Source organism: Gouania willdenowi, chromosome 10 (genome assembly GCF_900634775.1).
Source record: "Gouania willdenowi chromosome 10, fGouWil2.1, whole genome shotgun sequence".
Lineage (NCBI taxonomy): Eukaryota > Metazoa > Chordata > Actinopteri > Blenniiformes > Gobiesocidae > Gouania > Gouania willdenowi.
This window is the reverse complement of record NC_041053.1, coordinates 31,268,244-31,295,456: the sequence shown is the minus strand read 5'-3', so window position 1 is coordinate 31,295,456 and position 27,213 is coordinate 31,268,244. Positions and strand designations below refer to the sequence as shown.

Here is a 27,213-nt window from a genome sequence, read left to right as displayed (position 1 = left end):
TTTGATTGGTCGGCTATGATGCGATACATTTGATTGTTTTCTGGTCATTTATTTATTTATTTATTTATTTATTTTTTGTCATTTCACAATGTCTGATGATCATTTTAAAACAAAAAAATAATAATTTACTCAGTAACCATTGGGTGTAAAAATGTAACAAATGACTTTACTTATTATGAAACGTATTTAAGTACAAGTATAATTACTGATTTAGAAATAAACACTAAACAATACAAATATCCATAAAAGCAACTTAATGACAGGAAATGTGAGTGTTTTTTTCAGGTTTTCACACTGTACAATCAACTGTCTCTCTCCTCAACAGAAACTTTCATTGCTAATAAAAGAGACGGAGGTTGGAGTGTGTGTGACACACTGCAGGTGGGGAGTACCGTACAAAAAACAGATAAATAAACATTCACATTAAAGCTTTCAGTTTAACCTCTGCAAGATGCATCTCCCTGATTGTCTTTCACTGAAAGGATGTTTGGATGGAAGAAGAAGAAGAATAGGGATGGGGACACTGATAGGTTTGTCGAGTCAGGCTAGAATTTATGTGTATCGAAGGAGACACTTGGCCCCCTTTTTTTTTTTCTTGTGGAGGGTGGGGGGTGGGGGGGATGAGTTGCTTGTTTGCCACTGAAGCCAATGTGCAAATATTAGCTGTCCTGCTACACCTGCTGCATTTGTCAGACTCTCCCTCCCTCTCTCCACAATATATCTTTCTACACTTCATTTGACACACGAAGGAAGACATCCACACAATGGAGGACTGCCTTTGCTCTTTGTGTGCATCTCAACGTGGGGTAAATACATATTCATTCCCCTACCACTGCTGCTTCATTTCCTTAATCCAGGGCAAAAGGAGTCAGATGCGTGGGTCGGTTAGAGTTTTTTTTCCACAAGAACATGGCCACATACTGTATGTATTTTTCTACTGAAGAAAGACAGACTGATGTTGCCAAACATTGATTTAGCAATGTTTGGAAAACTACATAGTTTTTCGTATTCATATTCGTATTTGAGTCCTTGATGCCAATTTGAACAATTTGCTTTTTGTAAAATTAAAACTACTAATAATGCTGCTTTAATTCTGACCATAGTAGTAATCCAACACATTCTTCCATAAATTAATAAATAATAAATACTTACAGGGAATAAAAAAACAATACATAAAACAAGTTTACAGTGTCAAAATAATACCAAAATGTTCTTAACACAAATAATAAATAGCACAGAAGACAAGTACATGAAATACAAAAAAAAGTACACCCACAGAGTAAGAGCTTATGAAAGATAAAACTATAAAAGCCACCAAGTAGTTCAAAATAAATGAGCTGTAAATGTGCTGTAAACCTACTCGCCACAGATTGTATTTGACCGGTGCTTGGTTTTTTATTGGAGGGGCGGAGCCAACAGTACCTGTTAGTGATGTAAGAAACCACCAAAATGTCACAAACCACCATTCTCAGCCAATAGCAACATTTGTTTGCAATAGCTGGGTTTCAACCCATAGAGGGCGGTTGCATAATTAAAAAAAAAAAAACACAAAGTACGCCAAATGTTAACACTTACTTGACTAAAATGTCAAGAGTTGGACTAGAATAAATCAATTACTGCTACTAAATACTTCATGCTTGAATACATTTGTTTTCAGCTGATTTTGGGGTTTAGTTAAACTTTAAAAACATTTCAATATTACATATATCATATGTTGACCTTGCACCAACCAAAAAAAAGAAGAAGAAAAAGACTACAGATGGACTTACGAAATAAACACAGGACTAAACAGCACTTCAGTGGTTTGAATGAAGAATGTCTCTCTCATCAGTAGATTGTCACAATCACTCAATACAACATACTTAAGAATAACTCGGCTTTGTAGATCACTTTGGGTTCTGATCAATGTATTTTTCTTAACACTTGTTAAGGTCAAAAGCTTGTCATGTGGATTTGTGTTACTTATTGATCATTTCTGAGGAAAAAATAGCATAAGAACTTTACTGAGCAGTTGAAAGATGTTTTGTCCGTTCTATCATCCTTATGGACTTACTCTAAATTTTACTAAATCATAAAGTGTATTAATGATTTTCTTCTCAAATGTTCTTGAAGACAGATGCTATTTTTATGACGTTGTGTACCGAGTTTGCCTTAAAGTATGTTATGCGCTCAACCTGCCACACAAGGTGTTTTTTTTGCTCTTTGTTGCCTGCAGTAAGTGTGCCGCATGTGCCCTTTCTTTTGGCATATTTCTTTTCACATTTGTCTGAGCGCTGTGTGTAGATGCATGCACACGCCCACACGCACCACAACCATGCACACTTCACACAGAGGAGGGTCTCTGGAGTTGGACACAATTACTGGTCGTTTCGTTGCTTACTCATTATGTCTGACATGCCATGCCGGGTATTCTCCCCTGCTGTCTCCTGTGCATTGCCTCCTACATTATCCATTGGAAGTGCAAGCACACACACGCATGGCGGACAGGTGGGTGGGGGATGCGGACAGCATCCATTCATGCAGGGCGTTAGAAAACCTCACAGGGTGTCGCTTTGCCTTCTTCACCAGCCACTTACAATGCTAACGTCTTTTGAAAAACCTCTTATTTTGTTTACAAAATACATAGTAAAGTGTCTATGGACTGCAGCTCAGAAGCTGTATTGCGGCTTGGAATTATCTTTCATCTCCTTTTGTGGTGGTAACATTGAGGTTTAGACAGCTCTATTTTCACAGCATTTGTAATTCATACTCTTACTTGTTTTCAGAGGCTTTTTGTTGAACTAACAAAAATAGAAAACAGTTCATATGCTTTATGTTGATGGGAATATCGTGTTGTATCATGTTTTTAGATTTTCTGTCAAACATTTTCAGAGAAAATCTAGGGTTTGATGGCAAAATGAACACACATATGACATAGAAAGTGTTTTTGTGGTTCTTGCCAGGGAGGGCGAAAGAAAAAAAAGCACCTAAATATATAGACCGTCTGGAGATTTGCGTCAATCTCAATGTTTGTAACATATACAATAATTGACGACAAAAATTTGAGTTGACGTGTCGTACCGTTCACCGTCCCAAGTACGGGTCAAAATGCATGTTCTCACTCATTCACTTCATTCTTAAGGAATTCAGTGTTTCTCAAGTACAGCAGCATATCACAAGTATCATATACAGTTTGAAAGCTTAGAATCTTCCGTTTTCAACCATATACACCATTATAAAACACAACCATCACAGCAAACAGTTGAAAAAAAATGGCGACATAGACAAGCCAGCAATAACTCACCTTTAAAGAGAGGTGGGTAGAGTAGCCAAAAAACGGTACTCGAGTAAAAGTACTGTTACATGTCAATGATTTTACTCAAGTAAAAGTAGAAGTAGTCATCCCAAATACTTACTTGAGTACTTACTTACTCTGCCTCCCTCCTGTACATCACCCTCCCCTGTACACACCTCTCCTCGTCACCCCTCTCTATACCATCCCATCCCCTCTTCAAGCCTTCCCCGCCTCTTGATGCTGAACCTCATTTTCATATTTACTTTGTATCAGTATTAAATTATTTGTATATAGATGAATGAACTGAAAAACCAAAAATAACTGCTTTTAAGAGTGACATAAGCTCAGTATTTCAGGGGTGACCTGCATTTTTTGAGGCAAAAGAGTTTACTTTGTGAAGTGTCGGTTAATTTTCAACAAGAGTTGATCCTCCCAAGCAGTTTTTCGCATTTTGGCCCTGAAAAGGATACCAACATGACTAAAAAGTATCTCACAGGCTGCGGAGGCAGGAAGACTGTTGTTGAGCTTGACTGACAACTACTTCACTTGAGGGAATGAGTGTAAAAGCTACTGTTACATGTAAATGATTTTTACTCAAGTAAAAGTAGAAGTATGCCTCAATAAATTTACTCCTGTGAGTACATGTTTTTCAAAAAGTTACTCAAGTACATTTAACGGAGTAAATGTAACTTGTTACTACCCATCTCTGCTGACTGAATCCATATATTGCATCAATCTCAAAATCTTCCCAAGACATTCAAAAATCCAGCAAGTCCCAGCATTTAGTCCATAACACAGTAAAACGGCTATTTACAAAAAGAAAGCAGCTCCGCCTTGATTTCTTCTTACTTTTTTAGGTCTGTGAGACTGACCTTGTCATTAAAAATCCAAATTTTTTTGATTAATGTTATAAATTCATGATAAAATCAGGCAGGCGGCCGCTTTCTGCTTAATTTTTGCTGCAGTTCCAAATATGAACTGCTGGGCGCAGTGTCGCATCACCATTTACATTGTGAAGAAGAATTGCGCAACAAAAGAAGAATCAAGAATAACCGAAAAATTTAAAAGAACAACTAAATAAATTATATATATTTTGTACAGTTACTGTATTTTATGGCACTTAATATATTTGTATATTATGTACATTATATCATTATTATTTCCAAATTAATTTGGACAAACTGTAATGCGGGGCATTCATCGGTACATACATAGACAGTAGAAAATAGATACATAGCACTGCGCCAAGGACGCTGAAATGCTCACCTTTGTGGTTATGTCTGTTTACATGTCAATCACGGCAGAGAGCTTCCTGGAGGCGCGGCTTCTCCAGCTCAGTTTCACGCCAAATTTTTCATCAAATTGGGAATGTGTCATCAAATTGGAACGAGGTGTTTGGGCTCACCCTGCAGTAAGAAAGGAGTAAATCACACTTAAAGCATAGAAAAGTCATTTTAGCATAACATGGGCCCTTTAAAAATAACTTGAACAAAAGCCATGGTGAACCAGATGTAAGCATTTACTAATTTAATAGTCATTACTGCCTCAGGCTGTGTATTAGTGATGCCAGTGACCCAACAGAGCTAATAATCTGCAAAGAGAAAAGAGGACACGGAGGTCACGGCTCTTCTAGCGATCGTGCCTCCTCAAAATATGTCCATCCTATAATTGCAATTGGTAAAGGGTGAAACCATCTTCTAGAAATTAGTATGATATAATTTAAAAATCATACTTTTTTTTCCCCCATTTTTATGACTTAATTACAAGCTCAGTATTGCGTTTCCTTGCAATATATTGCCAGGAGCTAATCCCAACACACTTTTGTCAAACAAGGACAAAATGCAAATGAGGAAGCACGATTTCAATTAATTGGCCATAGATATGCAGCTACATGAAACAGTTTTTGGGGAGCAAATGGCTTTAACTTTGTTTCTAATGTAATATAAGCTTTAATTAATAAAGTGTGTGATGAAGTGGAGACTCACCAAACAAGCCTCACGTCCATTAAAGTCCCTAAACCCTCACAAGGCAGTTTTATTAAACCATGTTTCACAATGTGTTTATTATGGACCCCATGAGGGGGAAGAAACTGAGCGAAACACAGACACACAAAAAATAGTTTGTGTAATTAGTGAAAATTAAGAGTTTCTGATCGAGGAGGACTGATTAGAGGGAGGGAAACATAGTGAAAGGAGGAGTGAAGAAAGCATTATTGGCAGGTTGAGATGGGTGGGAGGCACCACACAGCAACTGCATAGCTTACTTTTGTTTGCCCCTGAAGAAATGAGGCAGGACCCCAAAGCACAAACCTAATAAAGATACTCATTATAAAGCTACAGTTATTTTTGGAAGAGGTTTTTACCATGATGAGGTTGTGGTGGTGGAAAGTAATTAGGTCTCGTTTTGGGACGCTCTGAGATCAGGGTTTTTATGGCCATTTACCGGTCAGTGAAAGTGTTATCAGCCCATACTGATCACATGATAATCAAATAATATCCTTTTAATGAGTCAAACGTTAATATAAGAATATATAAAGTATCATGAATGGCCAACTTTTCTTTATTGGCACACGTGCACTCCACAGTCTGTGTTGTGTTATTGACTGTAGTTTATCAGTTGGAGTTTTAAGCTGCCTTTTAGACCAAAATACAATTGATTTTAAAATTAGAATAAAATTCAATGGCAAATTCAATCTAAATAAGTTTACCACAGCAGTTTTTAAAAATGTATTTGTACCAAATAAGCAGATCTAATCCAATACAAAACTAGAAAAACCCTGCTTGAATTAAATTTTAACTTTAAAGTCTAAATTAAATGCAACAAAATGGACTTAGCCAAAATACTGTTTAAAGTAAGTCAACCATTTTCATATCTGATTTGGACAAAATATATATACAGTATATATATATATATATATATATATATATATATATATATATATATTATGTATTCTGGTTTTAAAGCACTCAATCACACTATTATCTCAAAAGACAGTTTGGCAGGCTTTTTATTATCTACAGAAATGTTACTTCCTGGTCTATTCGAGGGTGGCATTTCTTTGCTCTATTTCATGACATACATCAAGACAACTTCTACTGACAGTTTCTGCTTCACTAGCTTTGACCTTCTAAAATGAGTCGAGATGTTGCAAGTGATGGACAGAGGAAGTAAAGAGTGAGGAGCTGTCTGGATTTGGAGACAGAGTGGTGGTGGTGGGATGATTGTTGATTGTAGGAAACCACAAACATTCTCCTTTTAGGAGCAGAGAAAAAACATTAATGAAATCTGTGGCAATACTTTGTACTTTGATTTGCCAGTGAGCCCTGTCGGACTTTCTAATGATGAAAAAAATATAGCTAACGGATAGTTGAAGCAAAGCGCATTTCCATATTTACTGGGTTATGTTGCAATTTTATAATACGTAAGGAATGTCCCAAGTGAAGAATTTATATCACTCAGAACAGAAGTGCAAGTTTTAACACATATCTGTCAACCCTGCAACTCTCTAGTTTAGCTTCAAACTCGCCCCCATGAGAAAGTGAAAATTATAGACGAAACATGAACCATTTTGTAAATTACCAAATATTTCAGTTGGAGATATATCAGATCCCCCCCAAATACACAAATTTGCATGGCTCACAATTTTCCAATGCTTATATCACACAATGGCAGTCATTTCTAAGTGCAAAATTTTAAAAGAACAATTTTCTTCCAAATATTCTACAAAATTGGGCCAAATTAAGTGGAAATTGGTCACTAAATCAAGGAAATGTAAATGTAGATTGTGCAGGGACAGACACCTGACACCTAATGCTTGGATAGTGTCGGTGCCTCATTTATTGTATACTTGGAAGAGCAAACTGGGGCAGACAAGTGTTAAAATATTTGTTTTCTTCACGTATAGAGGCTCAATTTGCAACCCACTTTAGATCAAACTGCTCCGTATTTGGCCCCTGAACTAAAATGAGTTTGACACCCCTGCTTTAGTTCATCGGCCTTCTTGTTTGACCATGTACTTTACTGTAATGATTAAACTCATTAAAATGTGCAGTCTAGTAACATGTTGAAATGAGGATGACATGCAACATGATGATAATACGCACATTCAAACAAGTAAAACCTAATTATAATTATCAGCTTTCAACATGTACACGCTTTCAAACTCTTAATTTCATTAAACTGAGGAGTTTGTCCTTTATGGGTGATCTACTTTAAAGCAACACTTCAACCATTGGAAAATAGTGTGTCAATACAGTGCCTAAAAATGTGCTCATATCAGCTAAGTGCATGACTAACAGGCTCACCTGAAAGGAATATGAAATACACGACCAGGTGCTCAGTTCCATGAGAGAGTGGAAGTTTTGGAGCGAGCGTATATGAAGTATTTGATGCTGATTGAAAGGCCTATAGGTACTCTAAAGACTCTAAACACCCAAGCTACCACCTGTCCTTTTCAAACAGGCTACCATGCAATTACTATCTGGTTCCTAGAAAAAAGGAAAAAAAAATATTGCTGCTTGCATTTTGCACTGGTTTTTTATTTTATTTATTTATTTATTTATTTTTGCAATCTTGTTCCATGGTCGTCAAATATGGTAACTTAATAAATGTCTTACAGTGAACACACAGCAGAAAGGTAGCATTTCATTTTTTTTTATTTATCTTCTTGAAAGTGACATTTAATGTTTTATTATTACTTAGTTTTTAGGTTTGTTAAACTTCAGAAGGTTGACATGAGCAAATTTAGATGTTGAATTAAAAGAAATACATATGGTAAATGGACTTTTATTTATATAGTGCTTCATAACCTCCGAGGTTACACTAATGGGACTGAGCTGCCATGCAAGGCACTAATCAACCATTGGGAGCAACGTGTGGTTCAGTGTGTTGCCCAAGGACACTACAACACATAGACAAGTCTAGAATGGGATTGAGCCCCCCAGCCTCTGGATCAGAAAATGACTCCTCTATCACCTGAGCCATAATTGTCCCATATCATAAAAGGAATATATTAATGATGATTGCATTGTATTTTATAATAATATAGCAATATTTCCTTTTTAATATACATTATTTAATATATTAAATAGAATATTATTATAATGTTTCTCGCATAAGCTCCTCAGGTGCAGCCGCTGTTAGTCTGTCCATGGCAAAAGAATAACTTTGAAGTTTATCAATCTTAAGGAAAACTTGGTAACATTTTACTTTACAATACACTGTTAATATTAGGACATGACACCTGTCATTGGTGTGAATAAGGTGTAATGAAGGCTGTCATTAACTAATTGGCTGACAGCCATTTTCAGAACAGCTACCCCCCTCACTGCCATTTTACAGCATTTTGACTGATTTTTAAAGACCCACAGAATATTTCGTACTATGACCATGTAAAATCTGAAACCAGATTCTGAAAGAATAGATTGTACTTTCATCAGAAAATTGTTTTTGATTCTAGCTTGTTTTGTTCTTTCTTAATCAACAGTTGAATATAGGTAGGTTTCACACAAAAGGCCAGTTTTTGACAAAAAGTTGAGAAAAAAGACTTTTTATGAAAGTGACTTTGAGGCTATTTTTTTTAATTTTTTTATTGCTTTTCTGACACCTCAACATTGGTTTCCCTCTATAAAACAACAAAAACAACACTGAGACCGAGCTTATTATGGCAAAATTATTATTATTTTGCTATCTGGGCCAGAGTGGTATAGTTCCTTTACCGTATTTTGGCCTTCCTCAAAGTCTCCCTCCCCCCTCAGTTCCCACACACACAACTTCCTCCTACTCCCCGACATGCCGAGTCGACCTGTTTGGCCTAGGTTGTTGATCGTCCTCTCTCACGATCGCGACACTCTCAATAGTGGACTTAGGTCAACACATGCTCTGCTCGAGTGTGCGCTGCTGGGAGTTTCACCTTCTTCTCTTGTAGCGTCATTTTATCCCTCATCCCTGGCTTCTCCCTTCCCGCTGATGGTGCGCATTACAGTTAATCTCTCATCCAAAGATACGCTGCTTCCACCTACACGGCACCAGTTGGTCACTACATCATAGTACAAGGCTGATATTCATTGGAGAGGTCGGTAACAGTGTCTCCTTGCAACCTCCGTGAAAAACCGTATTTGATGTACAAATGCATCAATGGCAGCGTGCGTTTGGATTTGAAATGACGTATATATGCGTCAATGGCAGTGAATGAGTTAAGTGTTGTTTGTAACCTTAACCCCAAACCCTAACCTTAACCCTAACCCTACCTAACCCCACTAGATCCCTCCACCTAACCCAAAAATGGCAACATAGCTCCAAAGGTGTCACAATTTAGTGAATGACACTTAATGACAGCGTTCATGTTACCTTATTAATGGTAATGACAGTGTAATGTCAGCCTTATGTATAAAACTTCAAATGTTACCAATAAACACTTTATAGTAATGAGACCTTTAACCATCTTTGCATGTAGACATACTTGCATTTACGTTAACATGATGATTAAAGGATTGAACCCCAGCATTTAAATGGCTGACTCAAACTTCTATATCTAGATGACCCCTTCCCCTCACGTCCACCTCATCCAGCAGAAGGCTAATCCAGCCCTGTTTCCTCTGTGAACCTTTTCTCTTCTCCAGTCCCAGCTCTGCTCCACGGATCAGTCTGAATCAAGCCAGGATTTGGCAGAAGATAAAGCATAGGAATAGGAACAAAAATGTAATTATGGCACACTTTCACATGACTGTGGAAGTAAAGTCTTTACTTATTTCCGTCGGTTGCTTTCCTGAATTTTTTCAATGTATTTCCACATTTAAACATAATGCACGAGGTGATGGGAAGCATTCATTCAACGTGGCATGCTTGTCAGTACATGGTACATGTTGATTCTCATGGGCACATTACTGAGGTGGAGCACATCAGTGCAAAGCGAGGTGCTCAAGAGAATGACGTCAATAACCATTTAGACCACCAAATTGCTCAAGTGATGTGCTTTCATGAAGCACCGCATACCCTGACTGTTAGAACTGTAATGGCAGCATTTGAGCCGGTGTGAGAAAGGATAAAGAAAGAAGAGAGTTTGTGTTTATTTTTAGGTGTCAGGATAATAAAAGACTGTGTAATCTTTGCTGGACTGGCCGTTCAGGCTTGCCCTCACATGTTAGACCATCACATCGCACTTGTGTGCAATATGTTATTATGTTGTCAAATCGTCCTTGTATTCCTTGTATGCTCCCCACTCAAAAGTGCAGAGTTTACATGATACACCATGAACCAGATTGCCATGGTACAGTGTATTACAATTGTGAGTGTGCGTAAATATATATACTCAGAAACATCTTGACAAAATGACACTGTTTTTCATCACCTGACATGAAACACTTTTTGTCCATTCCAAAAATGGTTGGTATGTTGTGTGTTTGTGTCCATCGCCAACACCAACCCATAAAGCATCATTCGACTGTATTAGATATTACATTAGTGAGGCCAAAGTAAAGACAAAAGGTAAAAAAGGTCGGGGACAACAAAGCAAAGCGAGGCTTGGTATTAATATTGTGAGAAGTGGAAAGAGGTTGTTTTACTACTATACAGTGTAGCAGGAAATACGATCCCTTTGCAATGTCACCTTGAAACGCCGGAATGAAATGTAATCGACAGATTGACGGATTAGCCTTGAATCAGATTCAGCAATTATTCAATGGAAGGAAAAAATATATGGTTGTAGCTTCTTCTTTTTTTGTAACTTAAATCTTTTATTGGGTATATTTGGAACAGTACAATGCAAACAATTGAAAATATTTGACAAATTAAGATTTACTGTTTGAGAATTTGTCTTGTTTTTTGCTTTCTGTCAGTTTCCACGCGGGCTCTTTCCAGTTAATTCTTCCAGTCTTTGTCGCCATGTGTTTAGCCTTGAATAACATCATTTAATTTTCATCTGTGCTTCTTGTAGTCTAAAGCAATGTGTCAGTGTTTTCATGATGAATATTTCCTCTATTGTTTCTATACATTGGTTTTGGGGAGAGGGATCCATTCTGGCCCACTTTCTCGTTATAGATTTATTTGCAGCTATCAAAAGGATTTTTACCAAATACTTGTCCCTTAATCTGATATTTCCATGAGTATAATTAAAATTACCCAGATAAAGTATCATGAAGTGTCAATGGCCCCGCGACCCTGAAAAACAGGAACAAGTGGGTCTGAAAATGGATGGATGGATGGAAGTGTCAATGGAAGGTTGGAGCTTATTTTAAAGAACAGGTGCCTTGATAAGGTTCTATTACTGCAGGCTTGAGTGAATGAGCTGTTAGGCTTCTGCTGCTCTTGTTGTTTCTATATTTTATATATAAAAACAACAACCCCACTCTCCAATTATCATGCTTCACTGTAAACTCATTGTGGTATCTTATTAAATGGCTTATTTATCACATTGTTTACAGTTATATTTATAGAAAATAGGGCTTCTGACAATACATACTTTAGTTTTATTGGCTCGACATGAAGTTTGAGGTTGAGCATGAATCTCTCAGCCTTATGGATTTTCTTTTGTCAACAGGCTGAAATAAAATTCCAGCCTTGTCAGCCACACAGCAAGGTAACAGCAGGAATCAAACACCTCATAATCAACTCAATAGGAGGCATGTTGTGCTTTAAACGTTCTGTCCCAAAGCACCATAGGGCACTCCAAATTCCTCTGCAGCATAAGATGTGAATGTAGCCACAACGTTGCCACCAGCAAAAAAACAAAAACAAAAAACGACTGTACTCTTTTCAGTTTTGGACTTCCCAATCAATGCCAAACACAAAGTATAACGTGATTTGAATGAATCAAATTACTCAAAATAAACACATTGTTTTTCTTTCAAACCCACGGGATAGTCATTCATTGTAAACAGATGCATCATTTCTACTTGTCTTCCAATAATGCATTAATGTTACAGGTGATTATCAATTTTTGTCTTTTTTGGGTGGTTTTTGTTTCCACTTTATTTAAAGTTGTCATTTTTTTGAGCTATTTGAAGTAGGGATAGTAGATAGTCTTAGTAGTGGTGGGAAGGTCTAGAATGTTGGTGAGTCTAATACAGACCAGTGATTTAAATCAATATTGTTTAAGTTTTTTTTCTTTTCGCTTTTTATACATATTTTTAAGCGGTTGTTTATAACTAATTTTCTTTACTGTCACCGACGAGATGACGCCATTTCTACTTTGAGAGTATCTATAATCTCTAAACCTGCCGTTACTTATTGTGCCCTTGGCACAAAGCTCTAAATAAATAGGATGCTGTAGGGTGAATGTTATACTCTGAAACACAGCAGATTAAATGTTTTCATTGTTTGTTTAATGTAAAGCTGTTTATGTTCCTGGGATTGGATTTATAGTTGGAATAAATAGATTGCTTTTTTAAAGTGGTTGCTGTGTGGTAAAACAGTCATGTAAACATGGTGTTTGTTGCTTGAAGGCATGGAAACAATGCGGAATTAGCAATTAAGGAGCTATTTTGTTAAATTAGAATAAGCCATTACACATATATACAGATGATAGCAGAATGAAGGAGAGGACAATAGAGTGAGGATAACGATGTGGAAATACTGTAGTTTGTAAATACTGTATGCTCAAATTTGGGAATAAAATGCTGTTCACGACTGAGTGCGTCACTTTATGCTCATATTCTCCTTGCATCACTTTAACTGTAGCCTCAGGTGCTGTGTGGTGCATCACTAATAAGGGGATGTCTGCTCTGACACCTTCATGTCACCACAACACACGTGTCTGCAGCTGTGTGAAGAATAGTGACAAAGTGGGAGCTTTTACAGCTTCAATCTAATTACAGGACCAATCACAGCTTTAAAAAAGATGTATGTTTGTCTGCAAACAAACTTACATGTGAAATATATACATAAAAAAGTATATATAATAAAGCTCTTGCTGCTAACAAGCATGAAGTCAAGCTGCTAGCGAGAGAAAAAAGTCATTTCCTCCTCCTTGTCCTAATCGCTCTGCAAACCTTGACATTTTCCAGCAAAAAATAAATAAAAAAGCAAAGCTTTCCCTAAGTCCTTTTACGCCTCAGTAGACAAATTGGATCAACCTATCGGTTAACCTTCAAAAGAGGAAGAGATAATACTTGAGCACATTTCCTAAAAATAAAACATATGCATGGATGTCTTTTCCTTGTTTGACAACCTTTCATGCTCAATATTTCTACTTAAAACTGTCTCATCTCTGACATTTTTTACTTGAGTAAAAGCCATGATTATCTGAAAGAAATAGTCAAAAAGACAGGAAGTCATTCTCGCCAGACCAATGACGAGATGTCAGATTATGTCATGTGAGCTGAACAAAAAGACACATTAACTTGAATTTGCTCATAAGTAGAACAGTCTGTGTGGTCTACAATTTCACGCTGTCCAAACATGTAGCATTGTACACAGAAAAAAAAAAAAAAAAAGATTAAAATCATTTTTTTGGAATTTATATTGTTGAATTTAAGTTGAGTGGGGATATTTGTATACATTTTGTCTCAATGGGAATTACTGGAATGTTGTTTTAGGCCTGGGTCAAACCTAAAAAAATTGGTCCTTTAAAACCTGCACGTAGTGTCAGTTTACATAAACGTGTAACTTTTTGGTCATTGAATTTTCTGTTCGGAAAAGGAAATTGAAAAACAAAATACGAGTGGTTGATTTGATTTTTGTTTTCCAATTTCAAGGCATATTTCTTCATCAGGGTCAAGAAGGGATAAACAAACATTTAAAAAATGTCAGTTTTTTTGTTTTTCGATTTCCTTTTCTGAGCAGAAAATTCAATGACGAAAACATACACTGACCGTGGAGTTAACAATTTAACATTGACTGTAGGAGTGTGTGTATCTTTGATATACAGTACTATTTATGTGTGACCTATGATGGCCTGGTGATATGTCCAGGGTGTAACCTACCTTTCCATTGCCGATAATTTGAGGATTGTGGAATTTACTAACTGTCTTCAGGTTTAAAGCCTCAACTTTTTTCAGAAAACAAAGTGTTGGAGATTTGACAATCAGGGTTTTTATGTACTTCTTGATGAGCAATTGTGCAAGAAACAATCTGTTGCATCCTTAAAAAGTCACCAGCAGCCCACCTCCATGGCCTATACTCCCCACCTTTTTAGCCCCTGCAAGTATAAGCAGCTCTGCATTCACAGCTATAATGGGCTCCAAAGGGATGTCAGTAATCCTGCCTGTTGTCCAAGGAACAGCCTTACTTTAACTCTGCTCTTCAGTCTTGTCTCCAGCTTGCTAGACAAGGTGGCAAGGTATTAACAGAAACCAGGTGCAGTCGATTGGACCACAGTGCCTCTTCGCAGTGCTAGAATGCATTGGGTCAAAAGCAGAGAAAAGGTTCCCTTGAACTGATTGGCTGTCAAGCTCAATCCATTCACAGCCCACAGGAGTATGTCTCCATGACCAATTTAGGCAGTAGAGTCAGAAGCTTCCCACACTCCCTGCTTTCACAAGGAAAGATAATGATACAGATGTGTAGATGTGGGCAAATTGAATGAACTTGGTAAATAAAATAGCTGCAAAAAGCAGATCAGGATTTATTGAATTAAAGAGATGTTTGACTCGTCATTGATTTGGTTATTCTTAAAGAAAAATGCATTTGTTTATTGTTACAGATGTACTGTATATTTAAATAAGAAAAACATAATAATGACTCCTCTCATCTTTTTGGGGTGGTACATTGGTCTTCCTTAAGCTTGGGTCCTCTACCAGAGACCCAGCCCACCATGGTAGCCACTGGGCCGATCCCCTGTCCAGGCTAGCCACCCACATCCCCTCCTCAACCTGGCCAGACCGCTCCAAGGTGCCAGCCAAGCAGCCCATAGCAATCCCAATTATAATCATGAATCATGAATAACAATAGTAAGAGTATCAATGATGAAGAATAACCTCAAGAACGTCATAGACCTTGAGTTTTTAATGGAAACTGCCTTCTCACAGGAAACATCGATTGCCTTCAGGAGTCCTCCTGCTCTTCTCTTAGAATAGAAAGAGGAGGAGGGTCACTGAGGGAGATCTATGTTGGCTCAATTAGAGGAAGTGTTGTGTTTCTCACTGGGCTCCGCTCCAGGCCCAGCTGTGTACCTTTCACTGTGGGCTGAGCCTCTCCCTGCATACTGAAAACATTACTGGTCATGGGTGAAAGCGTGACTCTGCGGGACTTCCCCAGCTTCCTGTACACACCTTTTTTTTTCATGCATAAGCTGAACCAGATGCGGGTCAGAAACAAATAATGAACCTGAAAAGAAAACCGAGAGTATCATTTGATCTGTGTATGTCCTTCTAGAAGTGTGCTCACACAAACCCTAGACCATTATCCCATTTCCAAATTTCCATCATCATTATTATTATCAGCCGCTCGAGCGTTTCTCTGAAGTGTTTGATAATGCTGTTGTCATTCTGTGTGATTAAAACTGTGTTCACGTAGACTCATACACAGCTGTGGACAACATTTTGATTTTAAGGCGAGAACCTAGCAAAATGAAAAATGATCCTACAGTTTGATCTCTAGCTGCTATGAAGTGTATTTGTTTAACCCACAACAGTGCATTCACCAAAGAGAACGTATATTGACAATGATTTAGCTCATTCATAGCAGGTTGAGGTTGGGAATTTGTAGAGTTCCTGGTCTGGTTGTGTTTTAGCAGTGCTGGCTTTCTGATGTGCTCCAGACCGTAGGGAGTCCAAATGGGAGGGATCGGCTCTTTGAAAGGGAGCATGTTTTTAGATCCAAAGCTGTGGGAGTTGTAGATAGAAGTATGTATCCTTACAGATGATTCACTTTGGGATCGGAATTTGTTTATCCTGTCCGGAAATGAATGAAAACCACATATCATGGCATGGTCTTTGTTTTCTATCGATTTTTAAGAGAGAAAAAACAGTCGGATTCATTGATGTGTACACTATTACCTCTATTCGTATCTCATTTCATTGGTCATTTGGTATTTTTAAATCAGCACACACAAGGCTTTTGCTTCTTCCAGAGTTGTTATTTCTCTGGCGAAAGACACGGACCTTTCCTCCATCTCCTTTATTCCAACTGGCAGCTCTACAGTATTTCAATCCTGAGATAGAGCGTGGGAGACATGTTTGAAGGCAGATTGCATATTTGAAATAATAGATTGCCTTGTTGAACACCATACTTCATATTGTCTCTACAATGTTGTGTTTCTCTGTTTTTAGATATCTTGTTGAAGGCCTGTAATCTGCAGTTTTGTTTTGTTTTATTTTTAAGGCTCTATTCATTCATTTTCTCATGCCTGATGACAGTTTGCATCCAGAAGTGAACATGTGGCATTATTTAGCCTTGTAATGCCCTGTGTTTTATAGCTGTCTTGAGGGAGATATTACATGGAAAGCAACCAGAATTCTGATTTTGGGCCAACAAACAGACTTGATGTCCAAGTGCTGGAGAACTCTTGCTATCACACTGCTCCCCAAGGGTATACCTCAGTCCAAAGCCCACAGAGATGACACAATAGGAATGCCAAGTCATTCTTAACCAGCCAAAATATGTATTTTGTACAAACATTTGAGTATTTTATTAATGAAATGGCAACACATTTTGGCATGCAGAAAGCCTCAGTTCCCCATCAGTTCCTCTAGTACATACATTTTTTTCTCACCAGAATCTGTTTTATGCTGTGATGTGTAGTTAAGCTTTGTAGAATACACTAAACTTAAAGATGATTCCTCATTTTACACCATTTAAAAATGTATTTTAAAGACTAATTTTTTCCTGTTTCAATTATATATATATATATATATTTATTTATTTTTTTTGGTATTCAATAACTACCCATAAACAATAACAACTGCATGGAATCAATGCTTGTGTTAATGTACTTTTGAGGATATGCCTTCTTTTCATTCTAAATCAATCTTCATTATGTGGCTACATTGTGCTAAGTTTGTTTCCAAAAGAAACAAACATGCTGCCAAACGCATGCACACACTCACAAACACGGTGTGTATGACTGTTCAACGCTTGATTGCTTGAGGGTTCTATCAGTAAATATTACTTGATGCTTAACGAATGGCATTGTTGTCAGAGTATTACATTTTAGCCACTGGGCACTCAATAAAACACGATTAATTTTTGGCTCATGTTTCAATCAGCTGTTGTGGACCAAGATCATTTGACACTTCAATCCCACTTGGCAATAAGGTAGAGATAAATTTACACAGTAGCAAAAGTAAAAGTTTTGTCCTAAATCTCAAGCCTTGTATGAAAGTTTCAGAAACTTTCCGACAACACCTGTGATCTGGATACATTTTCCAACTTGTTTTTATTGTTCAGGCCAGCCATCTGGTTCTATGTCACCTATAGTCATCCTCCTCACACCAGGGACTTCGATATTGTGGCAGCTTGAATGTGCACAAACCCTCCAGGGTCCATCAGTCCACATGCAGTATTCAGAAGAAACATGTGACATGGGGAATAATTGAGTCTGCCAGGAAATACCATTGCAGCCAACTGGTACCGCTATATATCCAGGAGCAGAGCTTTGAGTTGCATTGAGAGAAATGGGTCAGCTTTACATCTTTAAATGCTTTAAACACAATTAAGCAAAGAACCAAAAAAAAAAAACAGCGCAGAAACCAAGTAAACGACTGCAGGCCCTGCTAGGGATGTGTCTTAGTAAGGCAAGACACTACAAAGGACATTAGAGAAATTGGAAAAAGGAAGCTTAAAAGTACAGTTTTCCAACAAAACTATCTAAATAGTCTGCTCTTACATTAATTTGCGCTGTCTGCCAATCGTAAGGGCGAAGATATTTTAGTTTGCCAAGCTTGACAACAATCCTTCTAGATTGATTTTAATTCTATATTATAGTACAGTGGTTCCCAAACTTTTTGTGCCCGCGGCACACCAAAGGACAAGTAAAAATCACGTGTTATCACTCATATCATGTACAATGTTCACAATTATTTAGTAAAGCCAAATAAAATGTGACAAAGACAACTATATTACTTTATTAATGAAATATTTAAAAAAAGAATCAGGATATAGAGTTTGCCTTTGTTTTATGAAATGAGTGCATACAAAGTAGTAAATGAAAAAAAAATACATATTTTTGTGTAGTTGTATACTGTATTGCAGTAATGTGTGGTTATCACAACATCCCATGGCACACCAGTGTTCCATGGCACACTACCTCTGTACTTCCCAATCTAGCCCAGTTCTGCACAGTTCTAAGTTTTTAAAAATGTGAGAAACACCTGTATTCCAATGTGTATGCACAGTTGAATGGCATGAAGATTAAGTTATAATGTGTAAACAAAGGCATATTACTGTTTTGTCAAAAACAACAAAGGATAACAAATTTCATGCATGAAGGTATTTTTTTTTCTGATGAACCTTTTATTTGAAGTGTGGATTTTTAAATGTGTAATCCTGGTTTATATTCAAACACCAGTCAGTATAATTTTAGATTGTTTAATATTATATACAATATTTTTTGCTTTTCCTGCAGATCTAAAATCCTGTGCTATAGTTTTACTTGACTTTTCACTTTTTAGAGCCTGTGACATGAACAATTAAAACACACTGAAATAAAGGTGCTACATACAGTATTATAACTATTGTTGTATTGTTCTTTTTTGATGATGGGAAGTGCTACACCTTATATGATCAAAGAAACACACCATCCTGCTGTGTTTGACGACTAGAAACATTGTTTTTACAGTTTTGTGTCAATATATTGTTTCTTTAACTTATTCCACGGAGGTTGTATCTTCTAAGCTTTCACAAGATTTTTCAAACATTTTTTGACAGAGAATCAAGTCTTCTCAATGTGTGTGGAATCAGTGTATACTCAGTTAAACCATTTACTACAGTAAACTCCTGCATCCCTGCTGTCATGTGTTGACAGTAGGTACTGGAGCTAAGCAGGTGCCTTCAGTATTTTCTTCTTCTGGCAGCCCAGGAGATGTTGCCGCGAAGATTCTTTCTTCAAATATGCATGGCAGCACTGTGGGAGCAGGTTGTTTGTTCTAGATTTCCTGGGAGACTCCCACCTTGGGCTTCAAATGTACAGTTGTGATGATTTACTACAAAGTGTGCTGTCGCTCATAAACCATCAAGGGAGAGGGAAGTATCGTCTGAACCTCCTGTTTGAGAAGTCTGAAAAGCCTGGAGATTGTCCTCATACGAGGGAGTTGTACTGGTTCTTTTTGGTGAAAATTCCATGTCTTCTGTCACTTATTCTACTCTAATTATGTTAAACTTTTTGTTCTGCAAATTCACAATTGATACCCCTTAACAAGAGAATGTCTTGTAAATAAAAAGGAGCACATGCTGACGTCTGTGCTCTCCATTTTAACTCAGTGTCTCCACTTTCCTAATTCAATGCATCTGTTGTGTCTATGATGGTTGACAACATAGTGTGTGAACAGAAGGTTGACAGGCCACTCTTTTTTTTTTTTTTACTTTAACACTTCTTTATTTTTGTTTGTCCAATTAAATGAAGGTCAACACATTTCCTCTGATAACACAAAATATCATCTATTTTCATTTAAGGTCATGCAATAAAAGGTTTTGGATACGTGTGTGTTGGCATGTTTCACGAGGTGTGGTAGGAAAGAAAGAAAATGAAATAAATGTGAAAGGTTCTTAAAAACTGTGACTATTCTTCTTCAAAGCTCATAAAAATAACATAAAATATGTTATCACATATTTTAGAGTTATGCAGGGAGTTATAAAAAAAATGTGTGAAAAATGAGTGCAAAAAAACAAATATTTTTCCATTTTTAATGCTCATTGTTGAGCAAGGTCATTATTGCGACCAACCGCATGATCAGTATGATCAGTATGAAGTGTGTTTATGTGTCTGTCTGTGTCTGTGTCTGTCTGTGTGTGTGTCTGTCCCATTTTTCACCTGAATGTTTTCTGTCTATGTTTTATATTTTCTACTGTTACAACACAGTTTTTTTTCTCCAAATGTTATGAATCTGAAAACCCAAGGCAACCATATTGTTTTCTATTTCATTTGCAGTAAGAAAAGACCTTAACGACGAAACTGACAACCGTGTGCCGCAGTTCAAGAAAAAGGCAAAAGAGCTTCGAATCCTCGATCCCAAAACTGCACAAAATCTGTGTAAGTCATCATTTTATGTTTTTTTTTTCTCAATGTTTTAAACTTGTATACCATCTAACATCTACTAATTATGATGAAACATACTTCTACTGTTTTTATCTATATAAACATCCACTTTTAGAAAAACACACCCTTCAAAAATATGTTTTAATACCCCTTTTTTTCCTGTTGCACGGGGATAGAGAGCTTTTTTCACATCACATGATAAATCTTTTATGCAAATGTCGACATGTTTTGAGATCATCATTATCGTTAGTGGCAAACATTGAGATTTAAAATAGCAAGTGGAAAAAAATCATTAGTATGATCCTCAGTGTTTGTGTGTAGAGTATAGCCTACATGTGAGTGCATGCATGCACGCGTTGTTACACTTGCTAATGTGGCGCCACACGTTTGCACTCGAGTACGGTTCGTGACATTGTTGACAGGTGTCACAGCCATCTTTGATTACAGAACGAACAGATGGGTGTTAAATTTGGTGCGAAGCAAAAATAAACGTGTAAAAAAACACCCTGTCTGTCTTGATTGGCGGGCCATGGGCGGCAAGAGGTGATCCAAAGATACACACACCTCATCTGAAGCTGCCTTGACACTGTCAATAGGGCCGTGGATCATATTCACTGCCTTGTCCCTGAACCTTCTAAAGCTTCTTCTGCAGTTTTGATGCATGCCAGCATTAAAGTTTCAGCGACTGTCACCAATAAACAAATCACAAGAGCAATGGTGATGTCACCCTTACCATTTCTATTATTTCACAATGATTGCATTTACCCCTATTTCATAAGTTGTCCACATGTCTACATCTGAAAGCTAAGAAGAACCCCTACTCATAGAGAAGTGGACTCCTTTCTTAGAATACTCTTTGATAAAAACATCTGCTTGCTTTGATACTCTCCAACGAAACTTGGCAATCAAAGTACTTAAAAAAACAAAAAAAAAAAAAAAAAAACATTAAGAAATAAAAATTAGTCTTGAAGCTTTGCGCCTTTTTAGCCAATAAAGCACATTCAGCCCTTAGGAAGTGTTTTAGTGTTTTCAGCCATACAAGTATATTGCAAGTCTGGTTTTAGTGCATACATTTATTAGAAAAAAAACTGCAAGTTGACCTGTATCCTGTTAAACCTATGACCTTTATTGCGTAATCTTTGGTTTCCCGTTGACTACAATTTGGCATACATTATATTTGCTTAGAAGATGTCTGATTCTATTAAAACTCACACACAACTCTCAATTTAGTTTCGTTCTTCTATTATTCTTGTTTCTCTTTTTTTGATTTGGGTCATGTTTAAAGCTGCTGGAGACAAAAACATTCAGATATAGACATAGTGTAGGTCTCATGGATTAAAAAAAATAAATTAAAAAAATCAAGATAATTTGAAAAACAGGAACTGAAATTACTGCCCGAAAGTTTGTTTTGATCTCCACGGTTTATTGACATTGGTGGAAAAGTTTCATGATTTGCTTTGTGGGCTGTGAAGTCTTACAATTTCAACCCTTGACATCTTTTTTTCGAGCAAATAATCTTTGATTTATTGATATTTAAGTCCTTAACTATGAATTTACAGTATCTGATGAAAAAAATAAATAAATAAATAAAATGTATTGTCTCCAGCAGCTTGAACATGCCAAGCAGCTAAACAGTTTAGGCAAGAAAAGCAAGAAATGTATGTACCTATACTGATATGAAAATCCCTTATTAAAATCAAAGCTAATTGAAAAAACAACAGACATAGAATTGGTTATTATGTGTTTGTAGTTTTTTGATGCTGACAAAGTGAGATGAGGAAAAAAAAATGTTTTAAACCTTTGTATAGCTTAGTGAATATGACATGTTGGTTCATAACATAATTAAGACTAAATACATGACTAATAAATGTAATGCAGTCTCATACCAGACAAAAAGCAGTGATTTATTTGTGTGTAAAATCTGTTTGCCGCCTGTCTAATACAGACGCCAGGTCCCTCTGCTTCAGATTGTTCACTAGCTACTGGGTGACTCTCCTCCAACTCATTACTAAACCTCCATCTGTGACTTCCACCTGCATACACAAGCAGCTCCACTTCCCGCTTTCGCCTCCCCTCTTGTGTTGTGAAACACACACTTAGCTTTTCTGCGACGGCTTCCCAGCACCCAAACAAAACCACGCTCAGCCACTCCAGATGACACCATTACTGCTACAACTAATAACATGTTATTAACATTATTGTCATCACCACCATTAAAAAGACATTTCTTTCTATAGATTTCCCAGAAATTACATTTATTCTGCCACATTTCTCTATTATTGGTACATCTTGGTTTTTTTTTTCTTCTTATTTCTATTTTTTTTTTTTCTTTTCTCACAAGTGACAGAAACGCTCATGTTCAGAGGCTAAAGTTGTTTTAGTTTTTCTAGATGGCAAAGTTGTCTGTGGTCATTTTATTTGTCGTGCGGTGAGTGCTGAACTGTCTTTTTGAACCCTGAAGTCCAATAAAAAAGGGGAGGAAATGACTCTCTTTCTTCTACATCACAACAGCAATTTTCCTGGGCTCATTCCGTCTTCCTTATGAAGAAATCCGGGACATTGTGCTTGAGGTGGATGAGGAAAGACTGAGCGAATCACTCATCCAGGTAGGAGTGATGTTCACTGCCATGTTAGCTTTTGTCACACACGCACACACACACACACTTCACAGAGGAATGTGTGGGGATAAAGGGAAGAAGTCTTCTGTTTGTTTATGTAAAAAGGCTAATTTAAGATTTCAGCTGCTGTCCAGAAAGCCCCCCAAACCCCATTTTCAATGTGTGATCACAGCCTGGCACCAGTCTGCCTTTCCATTTGTATGTGGACCATGGAGACCCCCCCCATTCATTCTCATATAATGGATGATGAAGGACACTGCTCGGCTACGGCCCCTTCACTCCACCCTCCTGTCCTCTTGTGTTTGTCCTAAACCATGATTGATGAGCTTCCTAAAGGCTACTTGTTTTTTCTCCCCTTTTGCGTTCTTTATTTTTGTCTCAAAGCATTAATTGAAAACTGGGGGCATCTGAGGTGAAGATGCATCTCTGGCAACGTGGGCTACACTCTGTTTCTACATTATTGCACTGTCGCCATGACCGAGTGGTCATGCTGCTCTTCTCAATTTTTTTTTTTTTTTTTTAACTTTCTTTCTATCAGCTGTTTCTTTGCAGTATGAGAGAAAAGGTTTTCTCACTTTCTATCTCACCCTTGTTTTCCAATTATCATGTTCTTTAGATGCTACTTTTAATGTTTAATCTACAGGTGTTATGTATAAAACGTACACATTTCAAATAACTTTGACAAAACCTAAAGGTTAAACTGTAAATATGAATAAAATGCATACATCTGTAAACATGTATATATCTATATTCTTTGTATTCTTTATACTTTTTATGTATTTTTTTATATTTTATATTTATATTTATATATAGCTTCTATTATTGTATTGTTTATTTTCTCTCATTCATTGCACTATTTTTTGGTGTCTTTTGGGTATTCTGTGTTTTGCATTAGCTGTAGTGACATTAAATTTCCCCACGGCGGGATCAATAAAGCTACTCATCATCATTATCATCAAATGAAATTATGAAATATAAATTGGCAAAACTTCTAATAATACAATTAATAAAATTGTTATAATTTTGCATAAATATAGCAATAAAAAGGGAATTTGGACAGCATTTGTAACGTATGTCCCACCCTACAGAGCAGGGTTGTTGTTTTTTTTTTTTTTATTTGTATTGTTATTATTTTCCTATCTTGACGTTGCTACTTTGAACCCAGACACTACTATCGTGTAGAAAAGCAATATATATTAAGATCCAAGGTCTGGCCAGAGAGCTTCCCTGCAGGCTGATCATCTGGGGCCATGATAACATTTAATTGGCTTGTAATCTGACAGAAAATACAGTGTATTTTATTAGATGGCTCCCTCTTTCTTCCCTGCACCGGCAAATGATTGGACACCATTCCTTTATCCTTTTGTTTTTGGAGCGAAGAAGCTGCTGCGTGCCAGCAGGGCAGACACAGTCCCAGCCAATCCTCAAAGGGCTGCTGTTGCAGACAGGAACCAGAGTAATGTTTCTAGTCCTGTGCTGCACAGTAGTCAGATAGAGGTGCTGATAGTACACACATTACGCACCGTCAAGCAGCTGCCAATGCTTTGTCCCTGACCTAAACCTGAACCTGCTATTGTAGCTTGCAGCATTTGCATTACTTGAATTGCTAAAACTCTTTGGTTGGAGGTTTTTGATTATATAAACCAAATGTCACTGACACAAAAGGGAACTAATGCACTAGACAAGAATTGATAAAAAAAAATACAGTATATATATTTCATTTCCTCTGTTTTATAGAAGCTATTGCAATGCATGATTCTCAGAGCTGCCATAACCTTCCAAATGTATGTGTTACACAAAAACACCTAACTAGGTCAAGATTAGTTTAGAATATTGTGCTTTTCTATCAGCATGCATGGAGATCCACAACCACTTTAAGAGATGTGTTCTGGTCCCCTTCTCCTCCTCCTTCATTCTTCATTCCCTGCGTAATAAATGCAGAATGGGGAAGTAAAGTTTTTACCAAAGAGTCAGGCTCAACAAGGCTCAGGAGAGCATGTGTGTGAGACAGCATAAGCAACTGGGAACCAGACTAATGTCACAAAGTCCAGAGGGACACTGGAGGACCAACTGAGTTCACTTATTACTGCAGAAGGAGGTCACATCTGCCAAGTGGGCTTGTGCTGTTTAGCTAATGTTTCAATAGCTCGGCTGCAGCTCGAACAGGGTAATTTTCTCATTAGATTGTATTGTGCTTTGGTATTTCTTAATTTAGAAATTGGACTAAGAGTGCTTGAGTGATTCTATGTTCTAAGGGATGTATTACAATTGAGCAAAACACTTTTATAACCTGTATATATATATATGTATAGATGTAGTGTTAAGGGCCTTATTATTAAGTTATTAAAGTAGTACTAGTTGTGTCCTTTGTCCTCCTCCCAGTTTTAGTAATAGAACGACTTAAAGAGTAACTAAAACACAAAACATTTGATGTGAAGTGATGTTGATTTATTCTCATCCAAAACTTGACATTTTCATTGAAGTCTTTCAATTTGTCATATTTTTTTTTTTTTGAAAAATGTAAGAGCCCTTTATGCATTGTAAAACCACTATTACAATTAAATGTTGCTACTGGCTGAGATTGGTGGTTTGTGACATTTTGTTGGTTTCGCCCCTCCTATGAAAACTACCATCTTTTGACTCTAGATTTGATGGAGATAATTGTGAATAGAGGTATAGTGATTAATGAATAGGGTTGGGCATCGTTTGGATTTTAACGATTCTGATTCCGATTCTCAATTTTGATTCCTGTTCTAAACGATTCCGATTCTTTGAGTTGTGCAGGTCAACAGGTCACATATTTCACAGGAGATTTTTTTCATTTGAAAAAGCCTTTACACAGGCCATTTTTTAAATTCACTTTGTTGATACAGTTTAATTTGGTTGCTGTAATGTAACTAGGGTATTCCATTACAAAGGTCCCAACTGTAACTGTAAAACTGAAACTTGCTGAAATAACACTACAAACAAGTTGGCAGCAGTCTAAAAAACTAAGAGCTGCAGCCCAGGTAGATGTGAAACAAAATAAAACAAACTCAAACCCTGGAGCAGTCATGTGACAAATCAATCAACAGTTCTTGTTGAGAAAGATTAAGTTAATTCGCGACTTGTGGCGATGACGCGCTGGTGACGACATAATCCAAGATTGTGGTGGCCAGGACTCCAGCTGAGACTATTTAATAAGAGCTTTAAAAGACATGGATATATTTAAAAGAGCGGATGGACGAAAGCGAATGAAGAATTCAACACGGGACCAGGCTTCTCATGATTGGGCATGGGACACAAGCTCAGACTTGATCACCCTGCAGCTGGCCACCTTTGATGAGGGTGTCTGGTGTTAAAAAAGACAGTATATGAGATTAATTTTGTTGGATTGATGGAAAAGACAAATACTTTTTTTTTAATGTATTCTCATGTCTGACTGGTGCTTCTTGCAATGATAATTCAGGCAGTAATGCAAAATTTTTCAATCTTATGATGATGCACTTCAACACACCTCTGTCTACTCTAACTTTTACTTGTTTAATGTTATGTTAAATAGATATATTGTATGTTTTCTATTTAAGCAGATGTTGGCACAAATAGTGTGCAGATGTTCTGTATATGGTGGTGTGATGTATGGTAAAGTCTGTTTTTTTTAATTTCTTTATTGCATGATGCAGTGTTATGGTAAGCATTGTCAAAGAGAAAAAAGACAAACCACAGATAATTTTATTCTCATAAAATGTTTGCAATAGTTGAAAAAAACCATCACAGTGAGTTGACAGAAAAGTGACAGAAATACAATTACACCATAATATGCATGAGGCATACCACAGAATGTGTGTTTGATAGTAAAAGTCCTAGAGAGGAGTTGAAGGGGACGTAGGGGACCACCGGCTGGGAGACACGTTCCTGATTGTGGGCTCCATCTGCACATTGTTCATTGACACTCATTACACTGATAAATCCATCCACACCACCCACTTTCAGCCCTGCGCAAATCACCATTTCTCCACATGTACAGATGCTCACACATGCAGAGTTGAATGATGCAAATGGACAGTTCAGGCATTAATCAAAAAAAAATTTGCATTTGCTATCTCACTGGTTTTTAAGCTATTAAGTAATTGTTTCCTCTAAAACAGGAGCACACATCTAATGTGGAAACTGTCCTGTAAAAGTAATAAAACATTAGATTTATTTTTCCATTA

At 37.0% G+C, this 27,213-nt stretch overlaps 1 protein-coding gene across 6 annotated transcripts in view; it reads left to right on the top strand.

Annotated features, from left to right (window-relative positions):
• The window catches only part of diaph2 (diaphanous-related formin 2), a 464,914-nt gene that overhangs the window by 239,058 nt on the left and 198,643 nt on the right, over window positions 1–27,213 (top strand). For all 6 annotated transcript variants that reach the window (XM_028459306.1, XM_028459309.1, XM_028459308.1 and 3 more), the window contains 2 exons: window positions 20,295–20,396; window positions 22,914–23,008. In XM_028459306.1, the coding sequence (XP_028315107.1) occupies window positions 20,295–20,396; window positions 22,914–23,008 (197 nt within the window). The remainder of the gene's footprint in view (window positions 1–20,294; window positions 20,397–22,913; window positions 23,009–27,213) is intronic.